The 26,729-nt window shown below is 39.2% G+C and overlaps 2 protein-coding genes across 4 annotated transcripts; both read left to right on the top strand.

The window, feature by feature from the left end:
• The first annotated feature begins 7,048 nt into the window (after positions 1 to 7,048).
• On the top strand, positions 7,049 to 14,120 carry paxbp1 (PAX3 and PAX7 binding protein 1). Its single transcript, XM_077740967.1, has 18 exons — positions 7,049 to 7,465; positions 7,923 to 8,033; positions 8,166 to 8,366; positions 8,465 to 8,686; positions 8,752 to 8,852; positions 8,954 to 9,168; positions 9,632 to 9,821; positions 10,981 to 11,104; positions 11,734 to 11,836; positions 11,909 to 12,024; positions 12,102 to 12,301; positions 12,382 to 12,529; positions 12,630 to 12,751; positions 12,824 to 12,900; positions 12,972 to 13,038; positions 13,189 to 13,335; positions 13,415 to 13,569; positions 13,647 to 14,120. Exons 1-18 carry the CDS (start codon positions 7,162 to 7,164, stop codon positions 13,765 to 13,767), a joined length of 2,724 nt encoding a protein of 907 aa, XP_077597093.1. The 5' UTR covers positions 7,049 to 7,161; the 3' UTR covers positions 13,768 to 14,120.
• A 329-nt stretch (positions 14,121 to 14,449) lies between these two features.
• slc7a1a (solute carrier family 7 member 1a) lies at positions 14,450 to 26,519 on the top strand. 3 transcript variants are annotated; one of them, XM_077740876.1, is made up of 13 exons: positions 14,450 to 14,618; positions 19,697 to 19,968; positions 20,030 to 20,212; positions 20,469 to 20,627; positions 20,700 to 20,880; positions 21,258 to 21,391; positions 22,253 to 22,475; positions 23,311 to 23,447; positions 23,662 to 23,764; positions 24,161 to 24,354; positions 24,575 to 24,726; positions 24,816 to 24,924; positions 25,001 to 26,519. In XM_077740876.1, exons 2-13 carry the CDS (start codon positions 19,788 to 19,790, stop codon positions 25,177 to 25,179), a joined length of 1,935 nt encoding a protein of 644 aa, XP_077597002.1. In that variant the 5' UTR covers positions 14,450 to 14,618; positions 19,697 to 19,787; the 3' UTR covers positions 25,180 to 26,519. The 3 variants fall into 3 exon arrangements, with proteins under 3 accessions (XP_077597002.1, XP_077597000.1, XP_077597001.1); XM_077740874.1 differs by lacking the exon at positions 23,311 to 23,447 and adding an exon at positions 22,797 to 22,936; XM_077740875.1 differs by lacking the exons at positions 14,450 to 14,618; positions 23,311 to 23,447 and adding exons at positions 17,158 to 17,397; positions 22,797 to 22,936.
• The last annotated feature ends 210 nt before the right edge of the window (positions 26,520 to 26,729 follow it).

The raw sequence follows: 26,729 nt of genomic DNA, 5'->3' as shown, positions 1-26,729 counted from the left end.
ATCGATTCCCATCTATTCTATCTCTATGTGGACCCTAAGACTGACTTGGGTCCATTCTAGGGTACGCATTTTGCCCAGAATCAACTGCAATAATGCTCAAGCACTCCCCATTGGCAGGTACAGAATTTGAAAGAATGATAGCAGGTAGGTCACTTTCACATTGAGAACAAGAGCAATGACTTCCACAGAAAACAGCAGACATGAAATTGAAATGTTCCACATTATAAACATTTCTTAACACTTAACGCTAATCGTACTGCTAAATGACAAAAACAGTAAAACAACCAATTTCACGGTACAAAGGAATCTAACCATTTACACCATAAAAGGTAAATACAAATGTGAATTGTCTGTTCCTTCACTGATATGTTTCGGTTGAAATGTTTTAAGTTAAGCCACAAATCCAGCCAATTCAAAAGCAGCCAGAGGCACTTCATCTTCATCACTCGAGCTAGAACCTGAAGAAGATGATGGTGGGAAAGATGCATCAAACTGGTGCAAATCAATCACAACATCCACCGTCTAATTTGTGTGAAAACTTCATATAGTGAGGGAAAAAAATTAAAGGGGCATTTAGAAATTCTACAGAATCTATACCCTAACTTACTATTATTTATGCCTAATGATACTCATAAGAACTTTGACGCTCTCATCCAGAACGGACATGACATAATTAGCAGTTCCAAAGGTCGTTTAAAAATATTCAAGGAAAATCAAGGAAAAATCCTTCTGTCAAAAGATTTAAAAGACAAAAAACTCCTTGTTGTTCCTAGTCGGAAAGGGGAATTATTCCACAAAAAAAGTCACGGTTTTCTTTTCAATGTAATCACGCATGAGAAGGGGAGGGAAAACTCCTGAGAACATGTGAAATCCACATGTGGGGAAATGAGAAGGAGGGAAAAGTCGATGCAGGGTCAAGACTTCCCTTTACACATGATGGACTAATGAGCAGTCAGATTCACTAATAAATTAGTAAAGATAGCATGTAAAACCTCTCATTTTGTGCAATTTGCTCTCATGAGACTTTAGTGTGAAACCTTTCAAAATGTTAAGTACTATATTAAAACGGTTTTACAGCTGCTTGAGCTCTACTGTAAGTTGGAATATGTACAGATTCCCACTTCACATTTTAATACAAAGCCATCTTCTAAAATCACATTACAGTTCACAAACTAAAAATATAGCAGCCCCAAGTCAGCTGGCATAGGTTCCAGGACCCTCCCGCGACCCTTGTGAGGATCAGTGTTTCAGAAAATGAATGAATAAAAACGACATATTTGAAATATCATTGTAGGAGTGAAAATATTTGCACTAAATTACTTGGCTTTCTTTTGCATGACCTCGAGAAGGAACCCAAATTGAAAATCATTGTTCATAATCATCCCAATTTATCACAGCGTTCACCTACTTTATTATGTGCTTAAACATGTGTCCAGTGATACACTAATTAGCCAAGCTCACACAGAAATGTGGCACAATTTCCGCTGTGCTCATATTCCAAACATCCACATTAAAAATTCTCTTTCTCCATTTTCTACCCGGAGTAATTCTCTCCAACAAGTGCCTCCTCAGTGGAAGCAGCCCCTGCACCCCCAAACTGGCAAATGAAAGCTAACTCAATGAGCGCTAATCTCAAGGCCTTTATGAGCGTTGCAAGGATGAAAGAACTGAAAAGGCTGTTTTTTTTTCTCCCCCGTCTTCTCTGCAGCACTGTCCACTGATGAAGGAGTTTAGGGGGCCGTTTGTGATGATGATTAAGGATAAAAAAAAAAACTCTGGTTCTCTCCTTTATGCTCTCCAAGACAAAAACAGTTTGCAAGTAGATTTTTGCCATCACCTTCAATCTTTGACAAGCAAACGTGCGTTTTCGAGAAAAGGGGTTTGAATATGAGAATATGACAGGAAATGAATATTTAAGCAAGGAGCCGCAGGTGGAAGATCTGGAGTCATTTCAGCAGGCTTCTTGAGCACATCATTTATTTAGCAGTTCAAGAGACTTCAAAGTGGGTTTAAACATCATCATATTTTCTCCCTTCTGTTTTTTTTCTTTAAACAGGCACATCACCTCCTGCTCACCCAATGACTCACTCGCAGGTGCCTTAAAGAGCAGACGTTATAGATCAGCGTGGGCTCATTTAGTCACATTAACTCGGCATGCAGAAAGTCAGATTCTTCTTCACAAGATCTTAATAGTGGTTTGGTAAACTACACAGGTGAACCAGTGTCCTCCACACAATAGTCTATTTATCCATGGCAGGGGTGGTACGTTGGGGGAAACCTGGGATTGCGGACTGGCCTCTAGGGGGGCCCTGTTTGTGTGTAAAGGGGCGTGGTTGGGCAAGGGTGTAGTATTTAGACGAGGAAAGAGCATAGATTGCTTTCATTGGTCAAGACCAGAATACAATGCACTATTCTTCCTTTTCACATTGCAATTTTTGCAATTGCCCCACAATTTAACAACAAACAATCACTTGTGCAAATGCGCCCAAAAGCAAAAGTAAGATAATGCCCATTGTGCAGGTATTAAAATATTTCTGCAATCACTTTGCTATGAATACTCAATCAATTACCTAAAAAAGGAAAGAATACTTTAATTTATTCAAGTTGAGAGATGCCCAACCCATTTTGACTCAAAAATGTTCGAATAATATCCAAAAAAGCCAACTTGGACGTTAAAAAACAAACCTTATATTGCATAATGCCAGCAAAAAAAGTAACATGCATCCTAAGTTAGATCAGCCAAAAGAGAAAAACCTTAACTACAATGTGGCCTATGCCCAAGAAATGATTTTGGCAAGCTTTGATTTGCAGCCTACATTTATTCGAACATGTTTTTGGAATGCAGAAAGAAGTTGGAGTGCAAGAAAGCCCACACATGCATAGAAAGAACATGCCTATTCCACACAGGGGAATGTGAGTTGAGTACATCCTCGTAAAAGAAATTTATAATGAGAAGCATCCACATTCAGTGTGTCCAAAATGTTCACCTTCCTTTGTACTATGGCATGAAAACATGAGGTTCTCCTTTCTCAGTTGGTTAATTTTTAAGTTTCTAATAAGAATTAGGCAAAAATGTATTCCTGTAACACTTTGTGGATTGAAAAAAAAAAAGCAACAGTGACTTCAAGGTTACTTTTTGAGGTCTTTTTATACGAGTGCTAAGCGACTGGCAGAGCTCTCTGCAGTTCTTTATGTTGAGCTTGGCAATTAACAAACCAATTTTATATTGTTGTAACTAAATGCACTTTTTTTATGGGAGAAAAATGCTCACTTGAAATTCATGTGAAAAAGATAACTTGAAAGATTTCCTTGAAAATTCTCATTTCATGGAAATCCTTTGTGTTGATATGCAGACCACAAACTTTACGATTTGGTTAGTCTGTACTCGACCGGCGAGTTTTAAAGCAGGATTATGCAAAATATTTTTAAAAAGTTGAAAGACAGACTTTCTTTGAACTTTGTAAAAAGGAATTTTGTATAAAGCTAGAGTTAGAAAAAAAAGGTAGATATAGGGTCTTATTTTATTCCTTTTTCAACGTTGGCTATTGGGAAATGAATGGCCATCCCAATGCATTTTATTCCATTTTTTTTTTACCCAGCAATAAAATGTTCATTCCGTTTTGGAGGTCAAATTAAATTTCCTGTCCATGTTTACAGTTTCACTTGTAAAATATCCAAGTTAACCTGCTATAGGAAAAAAAAGTAGCTATAAATGGCTTTTTTAAAAAGAATTATACGGTATATATGTCACTTCAAATGCGTTCTTTTGAAATGGCACAGCTGAAAAAAAAAAAGCCAGTCCACCATAGAGATGTAAGAAAGCCCCCTCCACTTTTTTTTTTGACATTCACAGTAGGTATTTTTCTATGTGTATGTGACTCACTCTCCTCTGAGCCCCCTTTTCACTTTTCAAGATCTTGGCTAGAACATTCTACCCTTTTGTCAGTGGGCATTTTTCATTGCGAGTAAAGACAGAGAAAAAGCAAAGAAGCCTGCTGCGCCAGCTACTTTCCAATGTTTTCTCTCCTCCTGTGTAGTGTGAACTATCAGTGTCCTTCAGGGATCCATATTTCCCTTCCACAGAATTCCTTCACCGGGGCAAGATGTGCAAGTGTGGCTCCTGGTGATTAGACTTAGATGCTACCTTGACTGATAGTTGGGGGCTGGGTTGGGGGGGGGGGGGGGGGGGGGTTGCTGTAGAGTGCAAACAGAGCAGAGGCACTGCTGCTGACACTGAACTTTACTCTGATAACTTTGTTATACTTTTAAAAGTGTTTCCTGCTCTTCTGACACCAAAACAACAGCTTCGCTCGGGGAGCGCCGTTTCAATCAACAAAGGTAGAATTGATGAGCCGTGTCAGTATTTCAGGTGGAGAAGGTCGATGGAAAGCATGGGACTCGACAGCGAAAGTCATTGTATCCATTATCCAGTAGCGATTGCATTATGCACAGGACATGTTTTTTTTTTCTCCTTGTTTAAGGTTAGATACTGACTTCTCCCCTTTTTCTCCATTCAGAATTGATCCTGTCATTCTATTGTCATTTGTGTTTGGGTCAAAATGTTTTATGTTATTTGCATTGTTGAAGCAAAGAAGGCCAATCTGTGACTAATATTTAATTATGATGTCACATATAATTCTATTTAAATCACCTGACGTGTAAAATCTGTAAATACCACAACCAGCTCTATCATGTTAATATTCATTGGGCATTCTGACCTACACTGACCTAGCTCAGTCTGTCTTTACTGTACTATATTGTACGATTACATTACAATGCATTTCTGTTGGACAAAAGCTTTTCAAATTACCGTTTATGGAATCTATGGCCGAGCTACAAGAGAGATCTATATACTAGGCTGCATATATTCATGTGTTTGTAGCTACTACTTAGGCAGACTGTTAAAATATTCCCATATCTTCCCTCCTCAACAAATATCTGATCTCCTGTTCGAGATAATAATAGGAATTTGTCCAAGTTATCATATTTATTTTAAATTGGCGTTTGTGAAATGACATCAATCTTCTGCTTTCAAAGTACGCTATTACCAGAGATCACTGGGATATGATCATTCCAAAAATCAAACATCTCTCATTAAAAAAAAAGGGAAAGGAAAGGACTGTCGACTATGAAAACCTGACTGCTTTAATCCTGCTTTAAAAAAAACGGACTCATTCATTAATTTTGACATCCCAATTTTCTCCAAGCTACCAAACATAACCTTGCATTAATGAAAGTATTTAGTTAAAGGTGAAAGGTGAAGCTCCCATTGCCCTTTAATTACAGTGGCACTTACCCAACCTAAAAAAAAAATAATATCTCTATCTTCATTACCTTACGACATGCACTCTCTGTATTTAATAAGCCAGGCTATCCAACCCTTGTGCTGGTTCCATCAGTGCAAATCAAACCATGGACTTCAATCACATTTTCAGTTGATGTGGGCAGATTAAATTATTATCAGTACTTCTAGGCAGTTGACATTACAAGTAACTAAATCATGAAATATCTTTTCCATTAAATTAAGTCAATGAAACATCACATATAGACATGGAGGCTACTTGATCAGCCTTTCTAACTGAACCATTGATGCTATCTATATTCTTGCTGGTTTGCAGCAGACACTGACTGCATCAGGAAATGTCATTGTATTTTATTAGCATTCATACATGAATAAACTTTGAGTCGTACCCCTTAGCCCCAGAAAAGTAACAGTAGTTTCTATTAGAAAGTGTAAGAGTGCCCCCAAGTGTCCGTTAAGTAAAATTAAAACTGAAGGATTCTAGAATTGTCTTGGCAAAAACTCAGTTTGAATGGTAATATTTTTTTTACATAAAATGGTATTAAAAAAAAGAAAAGTGCATTCAATAAATCTAATAATGTTAGATAAAAGTGAGCAGCACTAGGGGTGAAACCAAAAATCCTGCATAATCACGCACAAAGCTATAATAATTTTTCAAATTGGGTGTACCTATCATATTTGACATCAAAATCTACTCTGGCCTCCTTGATGATGAACATGTGACAGGAAAAGGGGGGCAAATGGGTTTACAAACTCGCGTAGTAAGTAGCACATTAATTGGAAGATATTACAGGGAGTTGCTTTTTCATCCAATTATTGTTTTAATGCCAAAGGGTCATCTGGATTTTAATTAATCACAGCAAATCATTCCAGCTTCCTCTGTGGTGACACTTTAATTTGGTCAGTTATTATCTTGCCGCGGCGTCGACACAGCACGTTGAGTAATGGCTCTGTAATGACCCTCGCTAACTGCATCCCGCATGTCTGCCATTTAATGATGCAAGAGAACAATGTCAGATGTGCAGAATGCATATTGTTTGATCAGAAAGGACACGAGCCCTGTCAACCTTTTTACCCACAGTAACGTGTTTGACACAGTAACATGCATATTGCAGCAATCAAGTGTCATGGGACTTGCTTCTTACATACTCTGCTGATAAGATTATTTTGACTGCAGCCCACCTGTCTCATGCAATGGTGTATTTCCATTGTCTTATGTGTTGACATTGTTTCAGGGAGGTAACAAAACACATTTCTGGGCACATGAGGAAATTGATGTGGATTTATTCTGGTGGAGAATAGATGACTTTATAAAAAAATGATTTCTGAAGGTTAACATAGGTTTCAAATTCATGACTTGGTGCAGTAAGGGTCAACAGTTTAAGATGCATGACTAAATTATACTGCATTTAAGAGGATAATTAGCTTAGAAATAAATGAAGGATGCTTGATGAATTTGTTATGGGTGTTTCTGAAGGAATGTATGTAATTGAAAGCTGAATTTCAGTCATCCATTGTCAAAAAAAATAAGAAAAATGCATAGAAAAGGCTTCATCTAGAGTTTTTTTCAACTATTTGGCTTTACAAACAGTTTATTACATTAATTGACATATTATATTTATGAAAATGACTTTTAAACCATTGCCCAGGGTGCACAACTGATGCATATATACACATTCTGAGCAGATGGGGCAGTAATAGGAATGAAAAGGCATTAAATGTGTCGCATTTGCAGAACGAAGAAGCAGCGCTCCCCGGTGGAAGAAAGTCGCTCAGTATAGAACGGATGTCAATTCTGCAGCATTTGACTACTACTCTCTCCATATTTGAGGCATGATTGATCGCTGCTGAAAACGACAATGTTTAAAAGGATCAAACGCGCAAATTTCCGACGAAGAAACGAGTCCGATGAGGAGGAACGAGAGGAAAATGTGCAGCCGATGCTGGCACCTACGTTGTTCGGGCCTGTTTCAGAAGAAGTCCCTTTCCTGGAGACGTCCAGCGGCAATAACAACGATAGCTCCAGCCCCAAGAGCAATGGCTTTGGGGCCAACTTTAAAAGCTGTAAAGATCTTAAAAAGGACAAGAAGGTGAAAGACGGCAGTACCTTATTTGGACCCACAAAAGGCAGTTTGCTTAGTTTCGACGATGACGAGGAAGAAGGTACCGCACCGACGCTCATTTTGGCTGACCATAGAAGCTTTGCGAGCCGCCATTTTCACACTTATCCTCTTTATTTTCGAGATCATAATAAAAATCGTCACTAAATACCCAATTCTGATGTTAAAAAAAAACATGATCTAACCAAAATATGACTTGATTCCTAAGAAAAAAATGGAATAAAATGGACTACAGTGAGAACGCACTTCTTTGTCATTCTGCCTTCATTAATTAAAAAAAAAAATCATTTTTCTCATTCTGATTTCCAATCAGAACGCATTAATTGAGGAAGGATATATTTTTCCACATCTCTTAAAAAAATGAGCAAATATACTCTTGCACGTGTATGTTTTTAAGATGATGATGATGATGAAGATGATGATGAATAAATCATGTTAGGGGGAAAATGTTATAAAGGTGTCTTAAACTATTTTACTTTTTTTCCTTCTGTTCCAAACAGAAGGACCAGATGTCTTCCGAGTAAAGAAGTCCAATCACAGCAAGAAAATAGTTAAGCAGCTGAAGAAGGAATATAAAGAAGACTTGGAGAAGTCTGGCGTTGTCAAAACAGGTGAGCGATTTCATCACCATTGCCTGACATGCTATTAATCCCAAGGGTATTGATATATGTATAAAGTGTCATTAGGTAGCTACCCTCAGCTTTAGAATATGTTGCTTGACTCTTCTTTCTTTTCCCAAATAGAAACAACGCCTCAGCCTTTTGTCACTGTCAAAGAAGAAGTGATCATCAAAGTTGAAGATGTTGGCGAACAAGAAATGGAAGTTGATGGTGTTGATGAGGAGAAGGAAGATATAAAGGGAAATCAATTACAGAGAAGCAGCGGTGCAAACAACACTGGAGCAACATTCAATACACTCTCCTCCCTCAGTACTCTGAGACCTGGTACTACATTGCTTTATATATGTATCTTTAGCCTATTGTCCTCAAAAAAAGTTGTTAGGGCTTCATTTAACAAATACTGTGCTCTTCTCTTTCCTCAGGGGAGATCCCTGATGCAGCATTTATTCACGCCGCCAGAAAGCGGCGACAGCTTGCCAGAGAATTGGGCGGAGACGCCCCGCTTGTTGAGACGGAAACCCCCAAGAAACGCATGGCGCAAGAAGACCAAGACGGAAGTGACGACGAAGACGGGGATGAACAGAGGATTAGTTTCAGTGGCGTCCGAAACAAAACTCAGAGGCAAAAGATCGCAGAGGAGATAGGCACGTTCCCTTATAACGTCCAACATCCAGTTTTTCGATGGGTCTAACCTTCCTTATGCATGCAGGTATCGAGGGCAGCGACGACGAGGCGCTAGATGGTGGTAACGATGAAGAAGTGAGTCGGTGGGAGCAGGAGCAGATCAGGAAAGGGATCAGTATACCACAGGTAAATACCCACACACATCCATTTTAAAATTGTAGCAATCTCTGATTCACTATAACACTAGCATCATTCTTAACTGACCAAGTCTTGTCACTCTTCAACAGGTCCAACCAGAGGAGACCCCAAGCTACTACCAGAACAGCTACGACACTCATCCTTATGGCGGTGGCTACAATATGCCCTACACCTATGGTGTAATGCCCACGCAGGCCGGAAAGATTCCCGGCCTACCTGACGGCGCTGTGGCTCACTTTGGGTTCTCTGTTAGTGACTTATCGCCAGTGTCCATCGATTTGGTAAAGAAACGTCTGCAGGATAGGTAAGAGCAGCCTCGTCATGTCGGCCGCTGACTTCTGTCTGTGCTGTGGTCTCGGAGACCCCGTAAAGCTACATACAGCGCTAACAACAACTTTTATTGGTTGGAGATGAATTATAAAGACAACTGTATTTGAGCTTTTTCTTGTGTCTGATGATCTCCTAAAACAGGCATGGACAAACTACGGCCCGCGGGCCACATCCGTCCCGCTAGGCCCTATAATCCGGCCCGCCGACGTTGTCCAAAAGCATTTTTTTTCCTGATTGTTTCATATGTACTCTTAACGGATGCACTTTTCTATATGTATCATATCTTGTGCTGACCCTGCCCATCCGTCAAAATTTTAAAGCCAATGTGGCCCCCGGGCCAAAAAGTTTGCCCACCCCTGTCCTAAAATGATATGGTTCCGTTGACCTACTTCATACTATTTTTCTTTTTCCTCCCCTTGCTTGTTTTGTGTCAATAGGCTGGGTCATATGCATACAGGCCACAACAGCAACGTGAACCGCTACACACAGATCCAAGAAGACCTGGCAGCCTCAGAAACCGCCATATTACAGCTGGACGGCTCGTCCAATGACAATGCTGATCAATATCAATTCTTGCAAGAGATGCGAGGGTATGTTGGAGACTTGCTTGAGTGTTTCGGTGAAAAGGTAAGGGAGATAATCTGCCCTCTGTTTAACTTTGTCTTTTTTTTGTTTGTTTTTATCGGAGTACATGATTGTTTTGAATGATGACAATACGTATTTTATTATTACTCATTTAAAAGTTGATTGTTAGAAAAATATAGGCAGTTTAAAATATTTTTTAGACACTAACCTATTGCTGGAAATGTGTGTTTTAACAAAAATTGAATTTGTGATGACACTAGATCTGTTTCTTGTCAAACAATCCAAATTACCTTCAACATAACATTCCATGACAAACACTTGTACTTTAGAAGATGGAAAATTGCTACTTTCACAATGTGAGGGGGGAAAAGCAGAAGATTGGGGCTTTTGGTGACTGTCTAAAAGGGTCTAAGTGGGTTTTGGTTTTTGACAGTCACAACATAGAACAATTTAGGGTTACCAAGCTGTCTAAGGGGCTTTCTTCTCACTGACTAAGGTGACATTCCAGTCTTTCTCCACTCCTTTTTTTACAGTAATGATAAAAGAACACGCCCTCCTCCCCTCAAATTGTCTATCCACTCAGCTTCATTTCTATAGCATCTGAGACTAAGACATTTTCCAACTCAAATAAACAAAAGCTCCATGTAGTTTTTATGCTGTACGAAGTTAATAGATGAGAATCATTACCTATATAGTACTGTTACAATTACAACATATTTTATATATATTCTGAACTGAATAAGTGTACTTTACTGCAGCAAAGCCTGAACAAAGAATATGATAAACATCACTACAGAATCATAAAATTTGTTGACTATTAAATGCGTATTTAGAACCAAAAGCTTTGTTCTAATAGCACTAACTACTTTAGGCAGACTGTGTCTTCTAAACTCACGTTTGCTTTATTTCTAGGTGATCACAACCAGCATATTAGCACCAGACTTTAAACGGATCCCTAAAATGATAGTGGAATATTGCTTGTTAGTTTAAAAGCGCATTGGCTTTTTTGTTTGCTGTAATTTACAGCTTCAACCATTAGCAAGTGATTTGCTCTGTCTCCCCACACACTGGCAATATTCCAGCTCCATCATTTTGTCGTACATCACAATCTTCCTTTCCCTCACAGCCACGAGGCGTTTCAATGACTCCGAGCCCTGCGTTTGTGTAGTTCAGAGGTCACAGAAGGCATCATATGTTTCAGGTACCCGTCGTCGAGGAGCTGGAGGCTGCCATGCACCAGTTACTAAGGCAACGGGCCTTGCGACTTGTCCAGAGAAGACAGGATGATATAAAAGATGAATCGGCGGAGTTTGCAAGCCTTTCAAGTCAGTCCATCTATAAGGTTTTTATGATTCATTCGAACGGCCTCGTTAGTTTTGTGCGTGTGGGCGAGCACAGTGTCTGTATGCTTAGATTTACACCCCCTACTCCCTTTTTAAAAGTGCGTGCGGCTCTGTGTGTGAGTGAGCATGCGTAATTGGGGGGGGGGGGGGTTGTGGGTGATGTATCATCCTGAGTCTCGCTATCAGTGGCATTCTGGTAAAGTCACCTTAAGAGGTGACTAGAGTTATCTTGTGAGCTCTTGAGTGTCACAAGTATGTTGCAGACAGGTAAGTGAATGGAAATTGATTTACTGTGGGATGGAATGATTAAGGATTTTGCAAGCTGGAATTTATTGCAGGGTGCCCTCAGTATATTTATGACAATAAAACAACTTTACTACTAAAACAGATGGCACATTGTGATCAATCAAAATGATGTACATCTAAAACCATTATTATTGCTCATCTTCAGTCTAAATATATGTAAGAAATATCCTACATTTACGTGTTTGATCAGTAATTTAAAAAAACTTGATGTCAGTATCAAATTTTAAGCTGTGTTAATATAAGGTGAGGCTGTAGGATGATATAATAATTAAACTGGGCCCTCACATCACTCCTGTGTCTTTCAGATAAAGCTGTCATGGCTCCCAGTTTGGACCCATTTGGTCGTGACCGTACATTGTACTTAGAGAGTAGTCGCCAAAGAAGGACAGCGGAAAGAGAAGCCCGAAGGTAAGAAAAGAAAGCAAAAGTCTTAACACAGCTTTTAATGTAATTGGCCTTTGTTTTTTCTCTAAATTTAAGAGCTCGACGGCGTCAAGCGCGAGAGCAGAATGGAAAGTGGGCTGAGCACAAAGAAGGTTTCTCATCCGACGACGAAGAGACGTCTACGGACATCACTACTTTCGACACGGAGAATGGTATCGAAAATCTCATTGACCAGCATGTGTGATTGAACAACAACTGACCTATAGGCTAACTTATTCTTCCTTTCCAGATCGTATCAACAAGGAATGCAAGAAAGTGTTTGAGGATGTGTTGGAGGACTTCCATTCCCTGGACTACATCAAATCCCAGTTTGAAGTGTGGAGGAGAGACTATGCCGAGTGCTACAAAGATGCTTACATTGGCCTGTGTCTGCCCAAACTCTTCAGTCCCCTAGTTCGACTGGAGCTTATTACATGGAACCCTTTTGAGGTGAGGCCTCTTTTCATTTTGGTTTTATACTAGCAGTGTACAAATGCTAACTTCTACCTTTTTGTTTTGGTTCTCTATAGGCACCATGTGCAAACTTTGAGTACATGCTCTGGTTTGAGTCACTTCTATTCTACGGGTTCAAGGAGAATAGCGCATTGGAAAAAGGGGATGGGGACATTGGTTTGCTCCCGGCTATTGTGGAGAAGGTCATTCTCACTAAACTGACAGGTACAAGTTTTCCACATTCGAAAAAAAAAGTGCAATAAAATGGCGATCATGCTAAAAGATTTGAAATGACTGCACAGTGTAAATTTTCCATGTCCTTCAGTGTTATCAGAACAAGTTTGGGACCCGCTATCAAACAGTCAGACGACGCGACTAGTTGGGTTTATTCGCCGACTGATGAAAGGTTACCCTACTGTACTCCATGGCGACAACCAATACACACGGGTAAGAGCTACTTTACCTACTTTGTTGTGTCACTAGTATTCTAAATCTACTCTGTATTTTTTGGTTTGTCAGGAGTTGTTGAAAACAGTGGTACTGCGAGTTCGGCGAACACTGGATGAAGATGTCTTTCAGCCACTCTACCCCAAAAAGTATGCTGCAACTTGGCTAAAATGGGGTGTAGTATATTCTTCAGACTAATCATGGCTTTGTTTTTGTTTAGTTTGTTGGAAAACAAGAATGGTGGCCCCTACTTATTCTACCAAAGGCAGTTTTGGACTTGTGTGAAGGTTTGTTGGCAATCTTTCATGTATTTGTAGTTTACTTTGCATCTAATGCCACAACATAGCAGTAAAAAAATGACTAGTCAGTCATACGTGCTTGATCCAGCCACCAAACAAGTTTTTTAATAAGTTACTATGCCTGTTTTCTCTCCTTAGCTTTTGAGAAACATCTTGCAATGGGAGGGAATAGTCTCCACATCCTGTCTGAAGGACCTGGCTTTAGACAGCACTTTGAACAGATACATCCTCTCTGCACTGCAGACCACCGAAGCCAGTGAGGAAGATGTTCTCAAGACCCAAAAGGTAGAGTTTTATTTCATTTGTTTTTGGGTCTACCAAGCTTATATTGTAGTAAATAACTAGTCTTTCCTTCACCGCACAGGTGGTTTTCTGTTTGCCTGCACAATGGTTCGCCGGGCTGAAGGGCCAAAAGACACTGCCTCAGTTAGAGCCATTGTGTCGCTACCTCGCCCATTTGGCCAATTCGTTATACCGCAGCAGCCTTGGGGCGTCTGATATTGAGCGGCGTACGACAAAGTAAGATCCTCTAATTCCTCCCTAATAGCGTCGATATGATTTGTTGCCTCACTATGGGTTTCTGATGCTGTCCCCAGGGATCACGTGAAAGAAGTTGTCAAGATGCTGATGCATGTGAAGGCTGTCGACCACATCATTTCTGTGGCAGCTCAGCAAGGCATTAAAGACATCAAGTCTCTGTTGGAAACCAAGTCATAGAACACTGACCTATTCTTGTCATTTGCCTCCTTGCTAAATTGCGCAGACAGGATAAAACACTTGTGTAATTATTGTGAATAATGTACATAAGTTTGTCTCCATTGTGTAACACTAACTACAGCAAATAGACTGGACTAAAAATTGGAGGTTAATCAGGCTTAGAAAAAAAATGTTTGCTGAAAGATAAGTCAAAAACTGCCTACGCATTTCCTCACAAATGTGCAAAGAGTGACTTTTTGCTACAGCACACACACAAAGAATCCTGCCGCCAGCCCACTTGAAACAGTTGTATTGTTGGAATATGTTTCTTTATCTTTGGTTTGCTTGTGAATAAAGTATACAATTAAAAGAAATTATGGTTTACTACTTGAATTCTTTTAGATAAATAGGCCTCTTGCACCCTCTTGTGACTTCTTTTGGTAACAAAAAATACCCAAATGTTACAAATACACATTCTCATTAGTCTTGTGCAGTATGAATCCATTGCTTAATCTTATGAAAAATCACTTGATTAAAAGAAAATGATATTCCTACAAATTCTTACAATGAATCATCCTAATTTATGAATGGACCCTTCTATTCTAGAATGATTATGGTAGACTCCCCCTCCCCAAAACAACGCACCCATATAGTATCCAGTCAGTAGTCACCACGCCCACTCTGCGTCCCACGTACCAAGTTGGCTAATGTGGCGCAATAGTCACTCAAACCCAACACTCGAGTAGTCAAAGACTCCGAGATCAGAACAATTTGGACTTTATAAAAGTGTGGCGATCGCGTATGTATGCATCTCGTGTGAGTTTGGACCAATCTGTAATAGCTTCTGATGCTAAACTGTCTATTTGTACAAGGTAAGCAACGTTTTGCATGATTACTACTACCATGTGCACACACGCACACGATGCATAGAGCCGTCATATTCTGCTGCATGGAACTTCATGTACAGCTTTTCGATGAGCCTCATCATAACTTGGAATCAAATCACACTAAACACAAGTAAAATAAAGACTAGAGTACTAGATGTTCTCCCCAACAAGATCATCCGCCCATGCAGAAGATTTTATGATGTTTTTTTTCCTTAGGAGGACCACAAAGTTATCAAAACAGTGAATTGCATGTTTTTTTTACATCTTTGGAATACATAGCATTTATTTTGTTACTTAAACTTGCAATTCCTTTAAAAGTTTGATCTAATTTATTGTTATTAATAATATCCTCTTTATTATTACATATTTTGGTAACTATAATTACACCTTTATGACAGTGTTAATAAAAGATGAATAATAAATAGAACAGAATGTGCTTTATTCATCCCGCATGGGAGGATTTCACTTGTCACCACCATGACACAATAAAGACAAATATAGTCATACTATAAATAAATATCAGTACTATATATTCAGCACATAAAAACAAGCAGAAGTGTTAATCAAATAATTGCAATTGTCTTCAGAGTGGGCAGAGAAGTGACATAGTAATAAATGATCTATGCATATTGATGTACTAAACAAACCTTTTTTTAAAGTAGTGAAATTTGATGTTTACCCAATGGGTGCTACACCCTTGACATGCACTCTGCAGCCACCGTCGATTTATGCTGCACTAGGACTGGTCACTGTAATATATTTTAATGGATCTTATGTAACGTGTTGAGAAAAAAAAAGACCCTACCACAAGGAAAACTGCAAGTTTAAAAAATGTATTACAGACTTTGTCTCCATACGATAGCTTGTTTGTTCTATAAAGGCTGCAGTTCAAAAATATTTGCTATTTTTCTTTAAAATGCATGAGAGGTGAGGTCAACGTAAGCTATCTTTGGGCAGCAAGGGACGGAACAGAGCATGATTCAAATGCAATACGTGAGCAAGACTGAGGGGGATGGGAAGCATCTGGAGTGAAAGCAGCAAGTGGTTACACTGCAGACATAAGCGCAACAAATCAAAAAGTCCTTTTTTTATAACCTGTAATACATTTTCATAACAGACGACTGACTATGCACAATTCACAATAAACAACAAATTAATCTTAGTTACTACTCCTACGTTTTTTTTTTAAATATACTTGAACTCTGTCGACCTTTTGGACGCCACAATATCAAAAGTATCTTATTTATTTCTAGGCTGTCTAACTTTAGCCGCCTTGTCCTGAAAGTGGGTCACCAGTAGTCTGACTACAGGAATGGGAGATATCCTATATGTTCAGCTATGCACATTTATGTAAGATCGTGGCGACTTTCCAGGTTTAATGAAATGAGAACCGATCAGATTCATTTAAGTGTGCTGCTAAACTGATTTTTTTCCCTCAGTTAAACTATGATCAAATACTCGATTTTAAAAGGGCCACCAGTGTACATTGACTCAATATTCACCAGACAATCACAGATGCAGATGGACAAAGTGTACCTAGTCGTCAATTAATAGTAAATTATATTTTTTAAATGATCTTAATTCAATGAGCAACGTGCCTCTCTAAAAGCGGACAGAGCCACAACAATTGAGAACGTGAGAAGAAAAGGGTCGCCACCCCTTTGGCCTCAACGTGACTATTTTAAGTAGGTGATAAATGAGGCACAATGTATTTTCAATAGTTCCCATCAAGTACTCTGAGCAGCGTGACCTCCTTCCACGTGGATACCAAAACAAGGACACCTTGTATTTATTGACAGGCTCTGTTTTCAAAATTAGATTTAGTCTCAGCATTTAGAAAGCATTCCCTAATATTATAGCCATTGAACAAGTCATATCCAGATCCAATATTCAGTATCCATATCCGCTATTTTTGGCAATGGAATTTGATCTGATCGGATTGCGTGTTTTTAGTGTTTTTTGGCTGCTGAAACTCAAACCAAAAGGCAAACACGTCCGCTAAATCGGATTACTTCTCTTTAGAAACTAATCATAGTAACTGAGCATCTATTAATATTTGTAAACAGAGTATTTTTTTGACGAGCTGCCTGCAGTGCTCACTAGAATAAAAACATATATCATTTGTCTTTGACTGGTTGCATTATTTTAACATTATTATTACAGTTCTAAAAATATGAGTGTAGGACCAGAGTAATAAACACATTTCAACACAGTGAACATAATGTTCCTGTCCTTTCTGACCCACAGAAATACCTTCCACACAACTCTTTGTTCTGTTTATAGTGTAATCATTACAGCCATCAATCCACGTATTGGTCACACGGCTGAAAAGAACTATAACTAAATGTCAAGTAGTGTGTTCTCTATACTGCTACTCGATTGGCTGACAAAACACACACCCAAATTTCTCACCTGACACACCTCCATTGAAAAGGCACTACTAACATCCTTGGAGTCATCAATCACACCATTTATATAGCATTTAAATAACTGTAGATTACCAAATACATTATACCACTTGGTAAACCCAAAATTTCCCAAACATTATTAAAAAAATATGTATTTTTTTTTTTTATCAGTATGTACAGTACCAAACATCACTCCTGCTTGGAATAGCTGACCCATGTGATTCCCACGGATCCTATTTCGGAACACTAACTCACCGCACGCTCCTCTCGGTCGCTCATTCTATAGTGAAACGTGCAATTTAATGTTGTTTGGCTGAGCTTCCTAGTCGATCGGTTGAAGAAGGTTGGTCTATCAAGTAAGTTATAACACCAGTTCATAGATATATTACTCTGTTAGTTTTACTGCTGCTTTGTTATCAACGATTCAGACAATCCAAATAAACAATGAAAACTATATCCTACATACAATTGTTTGTATTTGGAACTTTCTACTGAGGTATTTGTTTGTATTGGGCTATGATGTTAAAAGCTTGCAGCTCCAGGTTATTGCTTTAATGTGCATGAAGGTCATCATTCATCCTGCTTAATTAAACAGACAGATTACTTTTGATCCAGCAATGTTACCTAAATTCAGTTACTAAAGGGTTCATGCAGTTCATCAAGATAGTTTTGATTTACTGCGTGTGGCTCTGTAAGTACTCTATGACAGTTAAACTATTTTTGCGCCAGCAAAATTATTTATTTCTTCAGGGAAGGCTTTTTCATAATTTGTTTATACTGAATTGTTGGCGGATCTTTGCATTTCAAGTTGTGTTTGTTAGAAATTAAGTCAAGCAATTTCATTTCAAAAGATAACTTAGGCATAATGAATATAATAGATTTATAAATACACAAGATGTGTAGGAAATGTTTTAGGACTGGTGAACACAGGGGTTTTCAAATCAAATTTAAAAGTATATTATTTTCCTGGAGCCATTTTCCTATTCCCAGAATTTCTCTGCTACACTTTTACTTTTGGCAGGTTGGCAAATATTAGATAAGTGATCTGATATCAGATTCAGAACCAACCTGTTATAATAACCATTTCCAAAATGATTGCACTTGACATTATCAGTGTTGCATTTGATTAAAAACTGTTATGTTTCTTCTATTATATATATTAAAACCAATTTATAGAACACTTGGTAAATATAAAAGCTTCTGCAATAGTTAATTAGTCATGCAAACTAGGCGTGTTATTTGACTCAGCACCAAATAGATATTATTATGCTTTGCTAGTTGTTCTGCACCACAAACGCTACAGGATCTATTTGCTGGTTTGCTATTCAGGCCCCTGTTAAAGGAAAAAAAAAAGCATAATTTGCATTTGATATATAGCCTTCATGGAAGCAATCCCAGAGCTTTTCTGACACACCCTGCTTGCTTTTTTTAGTTCACTTTCAAAATCTGTGCCATGTTGAAGCGGAATATGATGCCTAGGCCTCGTATAATTCACTCCTGGTGACCTCGGATACACTAAATAAAACCTTCATATCTGACAATCCGGATTTGAAAGTATGAGGTCTGTCTACTATATGCATAACTTAACAACTGCAATGCTCATGTATATCTTTCTTAAAGGATTTAAAGCCTGTAACCTTAAGTCACCCTTGAGAGGAAGTCAATATAGGGTGTGAAATAACTGTCACCGTACAGATAAGATATTGATCTGAATTTTGCTGTTATTTTTCTCCAGCTTTTTGTATCATTTCTATTCCACAAGTTGACAAATTTCTGTTACTCAACCTCCCCTTGCATCAACTCAACGGCTAAGGAATGTGGAAGCGATAATAAACCCTTCTTATCATCGAGGGAGTATATTCTAACAACAGCTATGTTGTTTTGCACCAGAAATTGGCTTCACCACGTACAGACTACCATTAGGAGAATTACAAGACCAAGCCTCTAAAGCAATCTGTATCAGTGGTTGACCTCCAATTTGTTCCGATAACAAGAACAGCTGAAATAACCACAATTCTCAGAAAAATGATTGTACTGGGAATATTCTGCAAACTGAGACACAGTGTTGAACAACATCAAATTTGCGCATGACTTAATACAAAACAATGATGTCATAATAACAATAACTGCTTGGATGTTATTGTACATCTACAATTCCACTCAAAGACTATTAAGACTTGCAAAACATATTTTCATCAAGAAAGTAATTATTAGTGGCTTTATAAGTCACTTTTTTGAATGTGTACTCTTAAAACAACATTCTAATGCAGTCATAATACCTAAGACACAATTCTTATATTCATGGGAATTTGCTTCCACGCCTACGAGTTATATTATGTAACTAACATACGTCAACAATACATCCGGCAATAAAAGAGATTATCCATATAGGCTTTTTTTATTTTCTGGAATATTTGCCAAGAAATAATGGATTTGAGATTTGTTATGTAACACAACAGGAAACAGTGTTCTACTTTAGTCAGTCAAGTATGTTCAAACTGTAGATCTGATTGCAAGTGCAGCCGCTAAAATTGTTCCCACAGAAATGTGCCTCTCTGCCAGTGGCTCAAGCTTCTTCTCCTAACCGCTGTATAAAACTGTATGCTTCAAACCCTTGCTCATTTCCACCAGTGTAATCCTTCTCTATTCCCTCAGGTGTGCTCTGCTGCTCTTCTGTGATCCCTGAATTGCGATCAACCGTCTCCCCCTCGTCCGCCTTCCTTTTTCCGCAGTTGGATCAATAACAATGGATAAACTACTGAACTTTGGGAAGCGGTTGCTCAGGGTCAAAGTGGTGGACTGTAACACGGAGGATTCCCGTCTATCGAGATGCCTAAACACTTTAGATCTAGTGGCATTGGGAGTGGGGAGCACGCTGGGGGCCGGCGTCTACGTTCTTGCGGGTGCTGTTGCCCGGGAAAATTCAGGTAAAAGCCATCCATTGATATTTTTTTTCAAAGACTATAATTGCGAGCTTTGCCCTTGTAGGTCCCGCCATCGTACTGTCTTTCCTGATTGCTGCTTTAGCGTCGGTCTTGGCCGGTTTGTGTTATGCTGAATTTGGAGCCCGCGTTCCCAAGACAGGCTCGGCTTATCTGTACTCTTATGTGACTGTTGGGGAACTCTGGGCCTTCGTAACTGGATGGAACCTCATCCTCGCTTATATCATCGGTAAGCCATTCTTGCTACCGTATTACATACTCAAGATATCATAGGGCATAAAAGACGAGTTGCAGAATTCCTGATTTCCCTTAAGGAAATTAATTCTGACAATCATTCATAACCTCATCTAACAGAAATGTAAACGTCTAAACATGTTTGATGCAAACTAAATTAGATCAATAATTATAATCCAATGTCAGTCAAATGAGAATTTTTTACAAATATGAGAAGAATGATAAATCTCTCTTAATTTCCTGCAATTTAGGCACTGCTAGTGTGGCCAGAGCATGGAGCGCTACCTTCGATGAATTAATCGGGAAGCGGATAGAGGAGTTCTGCCGAGGGTACATGCACATGAATGCGCCAGGAGTACTGGCAGAATATCCCGATTTATTTGCAGTTGTCATTATTATCACCCTCACAGGTAAGAAACAAATGATATTCACTTGTTTGGCCTTTTTTTAACTGTGTTTCCCGATTCCTATTCAAATCTAAGGTCTGTTGGCGTTTGGAGTAAAAGAGTCTGCAATGGTCAACAAGGTTTTTACATGCATCAACATGCTTGTCCTGTTATTTATGGTGATCTCTGGCCTAGTCAAAGGTTCTTTGAAAAACTGGCACCTGGACCCAGATGAAATCCTCCTACATGCCAGCAATATTAGTAATTCAAGCCACAAGTAAGTCCACATGTACACACAATTCTTATACTTCCAATTTCTATAATTCCATAAAACATGAGGCAAAACACCTCACAACAATCATTTTGAAAAGTCCAAGTTATGATGCAATCAAGGTCCACCACAACCATTTAAAAGCCAAAATGAACACTTTTGACACCATGTATTTGTGCTTCAATCAAAAAAATACAACAGACTAAATGTATTTTATACTCTGATATACCATACTGTGAATACGTATTACTTTAGCCACCTGTAGGATTGGACGATAACATTTTCAACTCATACCCAACCACAATTCCATTTGCTATAGTTTGAAACGTCTCAACTATCCTGCAAATAATCAAAGTTACTTATTTTTTTCTACCTGTGGCTAGTTTTACAGCTACCATACCCACCAGAGAGGAACTGGGTGTAGGTGGCTTCATGCCATTTGGTTTCACAGGAGTTCTCTCAGGAGCTGCTACCTGTTTCTATGCTTTTGTTGGATTTGACTGCATAGCAACCACAGGTCAGTGTTGATTTGATCACCCCTCAACTCCTCCTCTAATTTCCACATGGCTAATATCACATAGTAGAACTACTTTTTTGGGGGGGAAGGGTAACTAGATCTGAATTGAAGATCATATTTCTACAGCTTGTCCAAACATTTCACTCAATTACATAAGCATGGTAAAAAGAAGCTATAAAGTTCGAAAGTGTTTGGCCCAATACGAACTGTGTGACGCAGGTAACATGAACCACTAGGACAGCCTTCCTTTTATGTACTGTAGCCTCTAATCTGTTCACTCTGTAAAAAAGATTTTAGGAGCTTCCTCTAGCCCATCTTGTCCCACCCCCATATGTCCTGCATTCTAATTGGCTCCTGTACTGTTAACCCAAAGTAATTATTTGCGTTTTATTTATTAGGGGGGGGTTAGATCCAACACATGGCAATCAGACTTTCGTGTGTGTGTGTGTATTCTAGGTCAGGGGGAGGCTTTGACCTGTCAAAAACAGCGAAAGGATCCAGACTGTGTTGTTGCGATGTATTTTTTTTCGACTGCGCAAAAAGTCCCAACTATTCGTCGCAGGAACGTGTTTACGTAATGCCTGTAGTTGAATGGTTGTATGTTTCACTGGCATAAAATAAGCTCCTTGTTCAATTCTGTTGCAAAATGCAGAGGGAAGCATTACCAAATAAGTCAGTTAACTCTGTTTTCACCATTTTACTGGGATTTTGCCATCTAAGCTTAGAAGTAAAATATACGTACATTTTGCAACTAAGCAAAACATGCAAAGTCTCCAAATGAAAGTGTCAATGAACTAACCTCCATAAAGTTTGTATTTATTGTGTGTATATGTGTTTTCTTCTCCCCCATGATTCCTTCAGGAGAAGAAGCAAAGAACCCTCAGCGGGCTATCCCAATCGGCATTGTGTCGTCACTGCTCATCTGCTTTGTGGCGTACTTCTGCGTTTCCGGTGCCCTCACTCTTATGATGCCTTATTACCTGCTCGACAGTAATAGCCCCCTGCCCGTGGCCTTTAAGTATGTTGGCTGGGATGGGGCCAAATATGCTGTGGCAGTCGGCTCCCTTTGCGCACTGTCCACCAGGTACTGTCTCTAAGTCTATTTTTAAAGTCTTGGCTTGCTAAGAATGTAGTACTATCAATTAGACTGCATGAGATCAGCAAATGACAGTCTACATCTTTTCTAAACTCTGTCTAAATGCATGTGTCTAATCTGTTACTTCCAGTTTAACCATGTCTTTTGTCTAGAATTACAATACGCAAAACCAAAATATTCCACCGCATGCATTGAACCGTATCATTTCCTACCATTGTTTTGTAAGTGACTTTGATTGATGCATCCTATCTCACACATATACATACTATACTTCTCTATTTCCTGGTGCCCCCCTCCTACATCTGATAGTCTACTAGGCTCTATGTTTCCAATGCCCCGTGTCCTCTGGGCTATGGCAAAAGACGGGCTGCTTTTCGAGTTCTTGGCCAAGATCAGCCCACGCAGTAAAACCCCGCTAACAGCAACCCTCACCTCAGGCATGGTGGCAGGTGAGACACTAACACGCATGTTTTCAAAATACATAACAACTGAGCCTGTAACAATATGCAAAATCGGATAAAATCCACATTGTAAGCATAACAATTGAAGTGTAGAATCTAAATTAGAACGCAGATTGAACACAAGTCAAATGACATATTCTATATAAACTTATTCAACTGATGGTCGTGCCCTTTACTACGGCTCACTTGCCTCCTGACACTTCTACCACCCGTCGCAAGTCCACAACTGGCCATCTGCATGTGTTTCCTGTTGACTAATAATTTCCTTCTCCCACCCGACTGACCTTTTCTAAATCCCCCAATGTGCTCTTCTCATGCCTGTCACCCCAATCTGTTGTTTACCTCCCTGCTCCACCACCCAGTCTGTTGGGTTCCATGTTCCCCCTGCCCCGTATCATCTTTGCCATGGCTCGGGATGGCCTGCTCTTCTCCTTCTTGGCCCGCATCAGCGAGAGGAAATCCCCCATAACATCCACTATGGCGGCTGGAGTTCTGTCTGGTAAGATAAATAAGGGACGCTAAGATACCTGCATGAATTGTGTGGGAGTTCATTGAATAATGACTTGCATTTCAAAGTGTAGCAGAAGTAGCTAGTCAACAATTGAGTGGCCCCATGTACAGTTATAGTATTTATCATTAGTACATTAGTACTAAACTTACTGACAATTTTTAACATTTTTTGTCACTTCCAAATGTTTGTTCTCCCTTTCCAGCTGTGATGGCATTTCTCTTTGACCTGAAGGATCTGGTGGACCTAATGTCCATTGGTACACTGCTGGCCTATACGTTAGTGGCAGCCTGTGTTTTGGTACTAAGGTATGTGGAGTACTCGTAAAAAAAATTGTTTGCAAAAGTTAATCAACATTTGTCATAAGAGTAACAAACAGAGTAGCTTTGTTTTGTCAATCTTGCAAATTGTGCCATGGGTGACCAGTCAAAAACGATCAATGTGCACTTCATCAACTCAGTAGTGCAGCATCTGCTATCAGACAACCTTTATGATTGAGCCATTTCACACCTCATCATCTTCTATCCCGCTGCGCAGATTACGACCGGCTTGAACTGTATTTGTGGATATTATGATTGACAGTACTTATGAGCTGGCCTATTGCTTGTCAACGTTACAGCATGACAGTTTGCTACCGCCAGGCAAGTGACTGTTGTGGCAATTTTCAGATTGAATTCCATTTTGTGTGCCTTTTTGATCGGCAGATACCAGCCCGAGCAAACTGCTGTCATGTATCAGATGGCCAATCTGCAGGAGGAGATGGAGCAGAGCGATGGCAGTATGGGAATTCTACCCGGTGTGGAGGAGAGCATCCGCTTTAGGTCATTGTTCTTCCCAGACAACCTTGAGCCGTCCTCCCTTTCAGGCTTCACGGTCAACATCTGTGCCTTTATCATGGGTACGCCAACACACCTGGCCTACTTTCATGTGTAGAGGCATGAATATTAATCAGAAAGTACTAGTAAATGTTTCAATATTCTAGTACAAATACATGGAAATCTAGGGCAGAATCAAATCTGCATGGTTTGGTCTGGACTGAACCCCCAAAGTTAAGTAGGGATTCAGTATGGAGGACAAAAAGAACTCAAAAAGGTTTTTTATTGTTCTTTTCTTGGCAGGCCTACTGATACTACTGTTCAGTGCAATGGCAGTCCATGGAGGCTCAGCTATGTGGAACGTTGTGCTTCTCAGTGTCATCTTTATCATGTGCCTCCTCCTCACCTCTATTGTCTGGAGACAGCCGCAGAGTAAAACAAAGCTCTCTTTCAAGGTTCCTCTCTTTGCTTTTGCCTATAAATTAGCACTTGGTCTAATGACTTCCAGTACATTGTTACTATACTATGAAATTTGGCCTCCAAGGTTCCACTGCTGCCCATTCTACCAGTGATCAGCATGTTTGTGAATGTCTACCTGATGATGCAGCTGGACAGAGGCACTTGGATACGCTTTTCGATCTGGATGGCTTTAGGTAAACATAAAGATCTCTGTAATTTGTTAGTTTGAGAGTGTGCACAACATTGACCGCAATATCCTTTCTTCCAAAGGTTTGTTGATCTATTTCTGCTACGGCATCCATCACAGCGTCGAGGCTACGGCACCCCGTTCGTCTCCCGATACGGAGATGAACGGCTTCAAACGTGATTCCGTATCCACAACTCCAGAAAAGGAGGCCTTCCTTTACAACAGCATCGAGGTTAGGGAGGATGATGACGGAGAATTGTAGGGAACTTTGTTTTGACCTCTGGCCAGGGAACTGTGTGTCTGTGTAATTTGGACTCAATCAATATATCCAAACTATTCGGGCACAATTCAGTAAAGTAAACGCCAAAAATGTCACAATCTTGTAAAGCTACAGGTTTCTATATTGAAAATATGCTGACACATGTTAGACGTCCTTTGTAGCTTGTTGCTGACATAAAAAATAGGGCTACTTAACAACTTTCCACACTATTGGGGTTTAATAAATCAACATAAAACAACATATACAAATAACAAGCCAGACTTTACCACTAATAAAACATGTTAGACCTGAACTGATGCATAAGTAAAAAGCTGACCAATAGCAGGGCTGGATTGAAACCGCTGCAAAGCGACTAAATTTGTCAAATTGTACACCTGCCTTACTGTGATGATAATACCGATAGTAATACTGAATTTTTATTTGTAAAACCTACTGCATTACTGCAATGTAATTACTTTTGTAACACGTTATGAGTCACAAGACTGAAAATATTTCATTGGCATACGCCAGTATATTCTATCATTGCCAACTCTTATGTAATGATGTTAAAATGCCCCCCCAGCCTCCCGCTTCTGGCAGGACACTCCAACACAAATAGATCATTCTCTGATGTTATTGCTGTCCTTCACTGGCAACACAAATGACTGCACCTGTTAAGGCAGCGGGTCATACAAAGATCAGTGTCCAAAATAATGTTACAAGCGTTAGTTTTAGTTTTAGTTTGGAAATTAAAGTCCTATCTTTGACAAGTGTTGCGTGCATTTTCACAGTGCTGGCAGCTGTGTCCTTTTAGCATCCTTTTTGTTTATAGCGTTAATTTTACCAATGTGAAATAATGCATTGTGTAGCATTTATTTTTTCCCCCTTCTCTTATGATAGACTTTATCCACTTTTATTTCATTCTATTCATTTCCCAATGCTTGGTTTTAAAATAGTCAGTATTTTTATTTGAAATAGGAAGAATTGGATCCATTTTTGTATAAATGGAGGTTGTTATAACAGTACATTTGCCACAAATATATATGGATTATGGTTGTGTCTTATTTTTAAGACAGAATGGCTAGACTATGAAAAAAGAATGTATATATTTTTTGTTTATATTACATCAAGTAAATTATTTGTAAATGTGGGAACGGTGTGTGTGTGTGTTATGGTATGTCTGAAGTATAAATTGTCTGCGGGTGATTTGGAACCAAAGAGTTTTGTGTTACTGTACATGTGTTCAATAGAATGTGAATCACGTTCTGTTTGCTATCTGATTGTTCAAATAACGTGCAAAATGAACATTGTCCTTCCTGTACAGTATAAATAGTTTTTAAAAAGTACTAAATACATGCTTCTGTCATTATTAACTCTTTTTTATGTTCTTGCAGAGAGAACTTTACTAGCTCATAAGTATAAATCAATATTGCCATTGGTTTTTATGTACTACTACGCATAGTAATAGAGAATGTAGTACTACTAAACGTTATGGAAGATCCAGCAGGGAGCGCTGTGGTGTAAAAAGATAATCTAGCTCTGACACTGTGCCA

This window comes from Stigmatopora nigra, chromosome 19 (genome assembly GCF_051989575.1).
Source record: "Stigmatopora nigra isolate UIUO_SnigA chromosome 19, RoL_Snig_1.1, whole genome shotgun sequence".
Taxonomy (NCBI): Eukaryota; Metazoa; Chordata; class Actinopteri; order Syngnathiformes; family Syngnathidae; genus Stigmatopora; species Stigmatopora nigra.
This window is presented reverse-complemented; position numbering and strand designations above follow the sequence as displayed.

Excerpts from the sequence above, each read along its gene's own strand:
- slc7a1a (XM_077740874.1), top strand. The coding sequence starts at position 19,788 with ATGGATAAACTACTGAACTTTGGGAAGCGGTTGCTCAGGGTCAAAGTG. Across the intron at positions 19,969-20,029 it reads TGTTGCCCGGGAAAATTCAG|GTCCCGCCATCGTACTGTCT; the intron begins GTAAAAGCCATC and ends TTGCCCTTGTAG. Across the intron at positions 21,392-22,252 it reads TGACTGCATAGCAACCACAG|GAGAAGAAGCAAAGAACCCT; the intron begins GTCAGTGTTGAT and ends TGATTCCTTCAG.
- paxbp1 (XM_077740967.1), top strand. The coding sequence starts at position 7,162 with ATGTTTAAAAGGATCAAACGCGCAAATTTCCGACGAAGAAACGAGTCC. Across the intron at positions 8,853-8,953 it reads AAGGGATCAGTATACCACAG|GTCCAACCAGAGGAGACCCC; the intron begins GTAAATACCCAC and ends ACTCTTCAACAG. Across the intron at positions 11,105-11,733 it reads GGAGTTTGCAAGCCTTTCAA|ATAAAGCTGTCATGGCTCCC; the intron begins GTCAGTCCATCT and ends TGTGTCTTTCAG.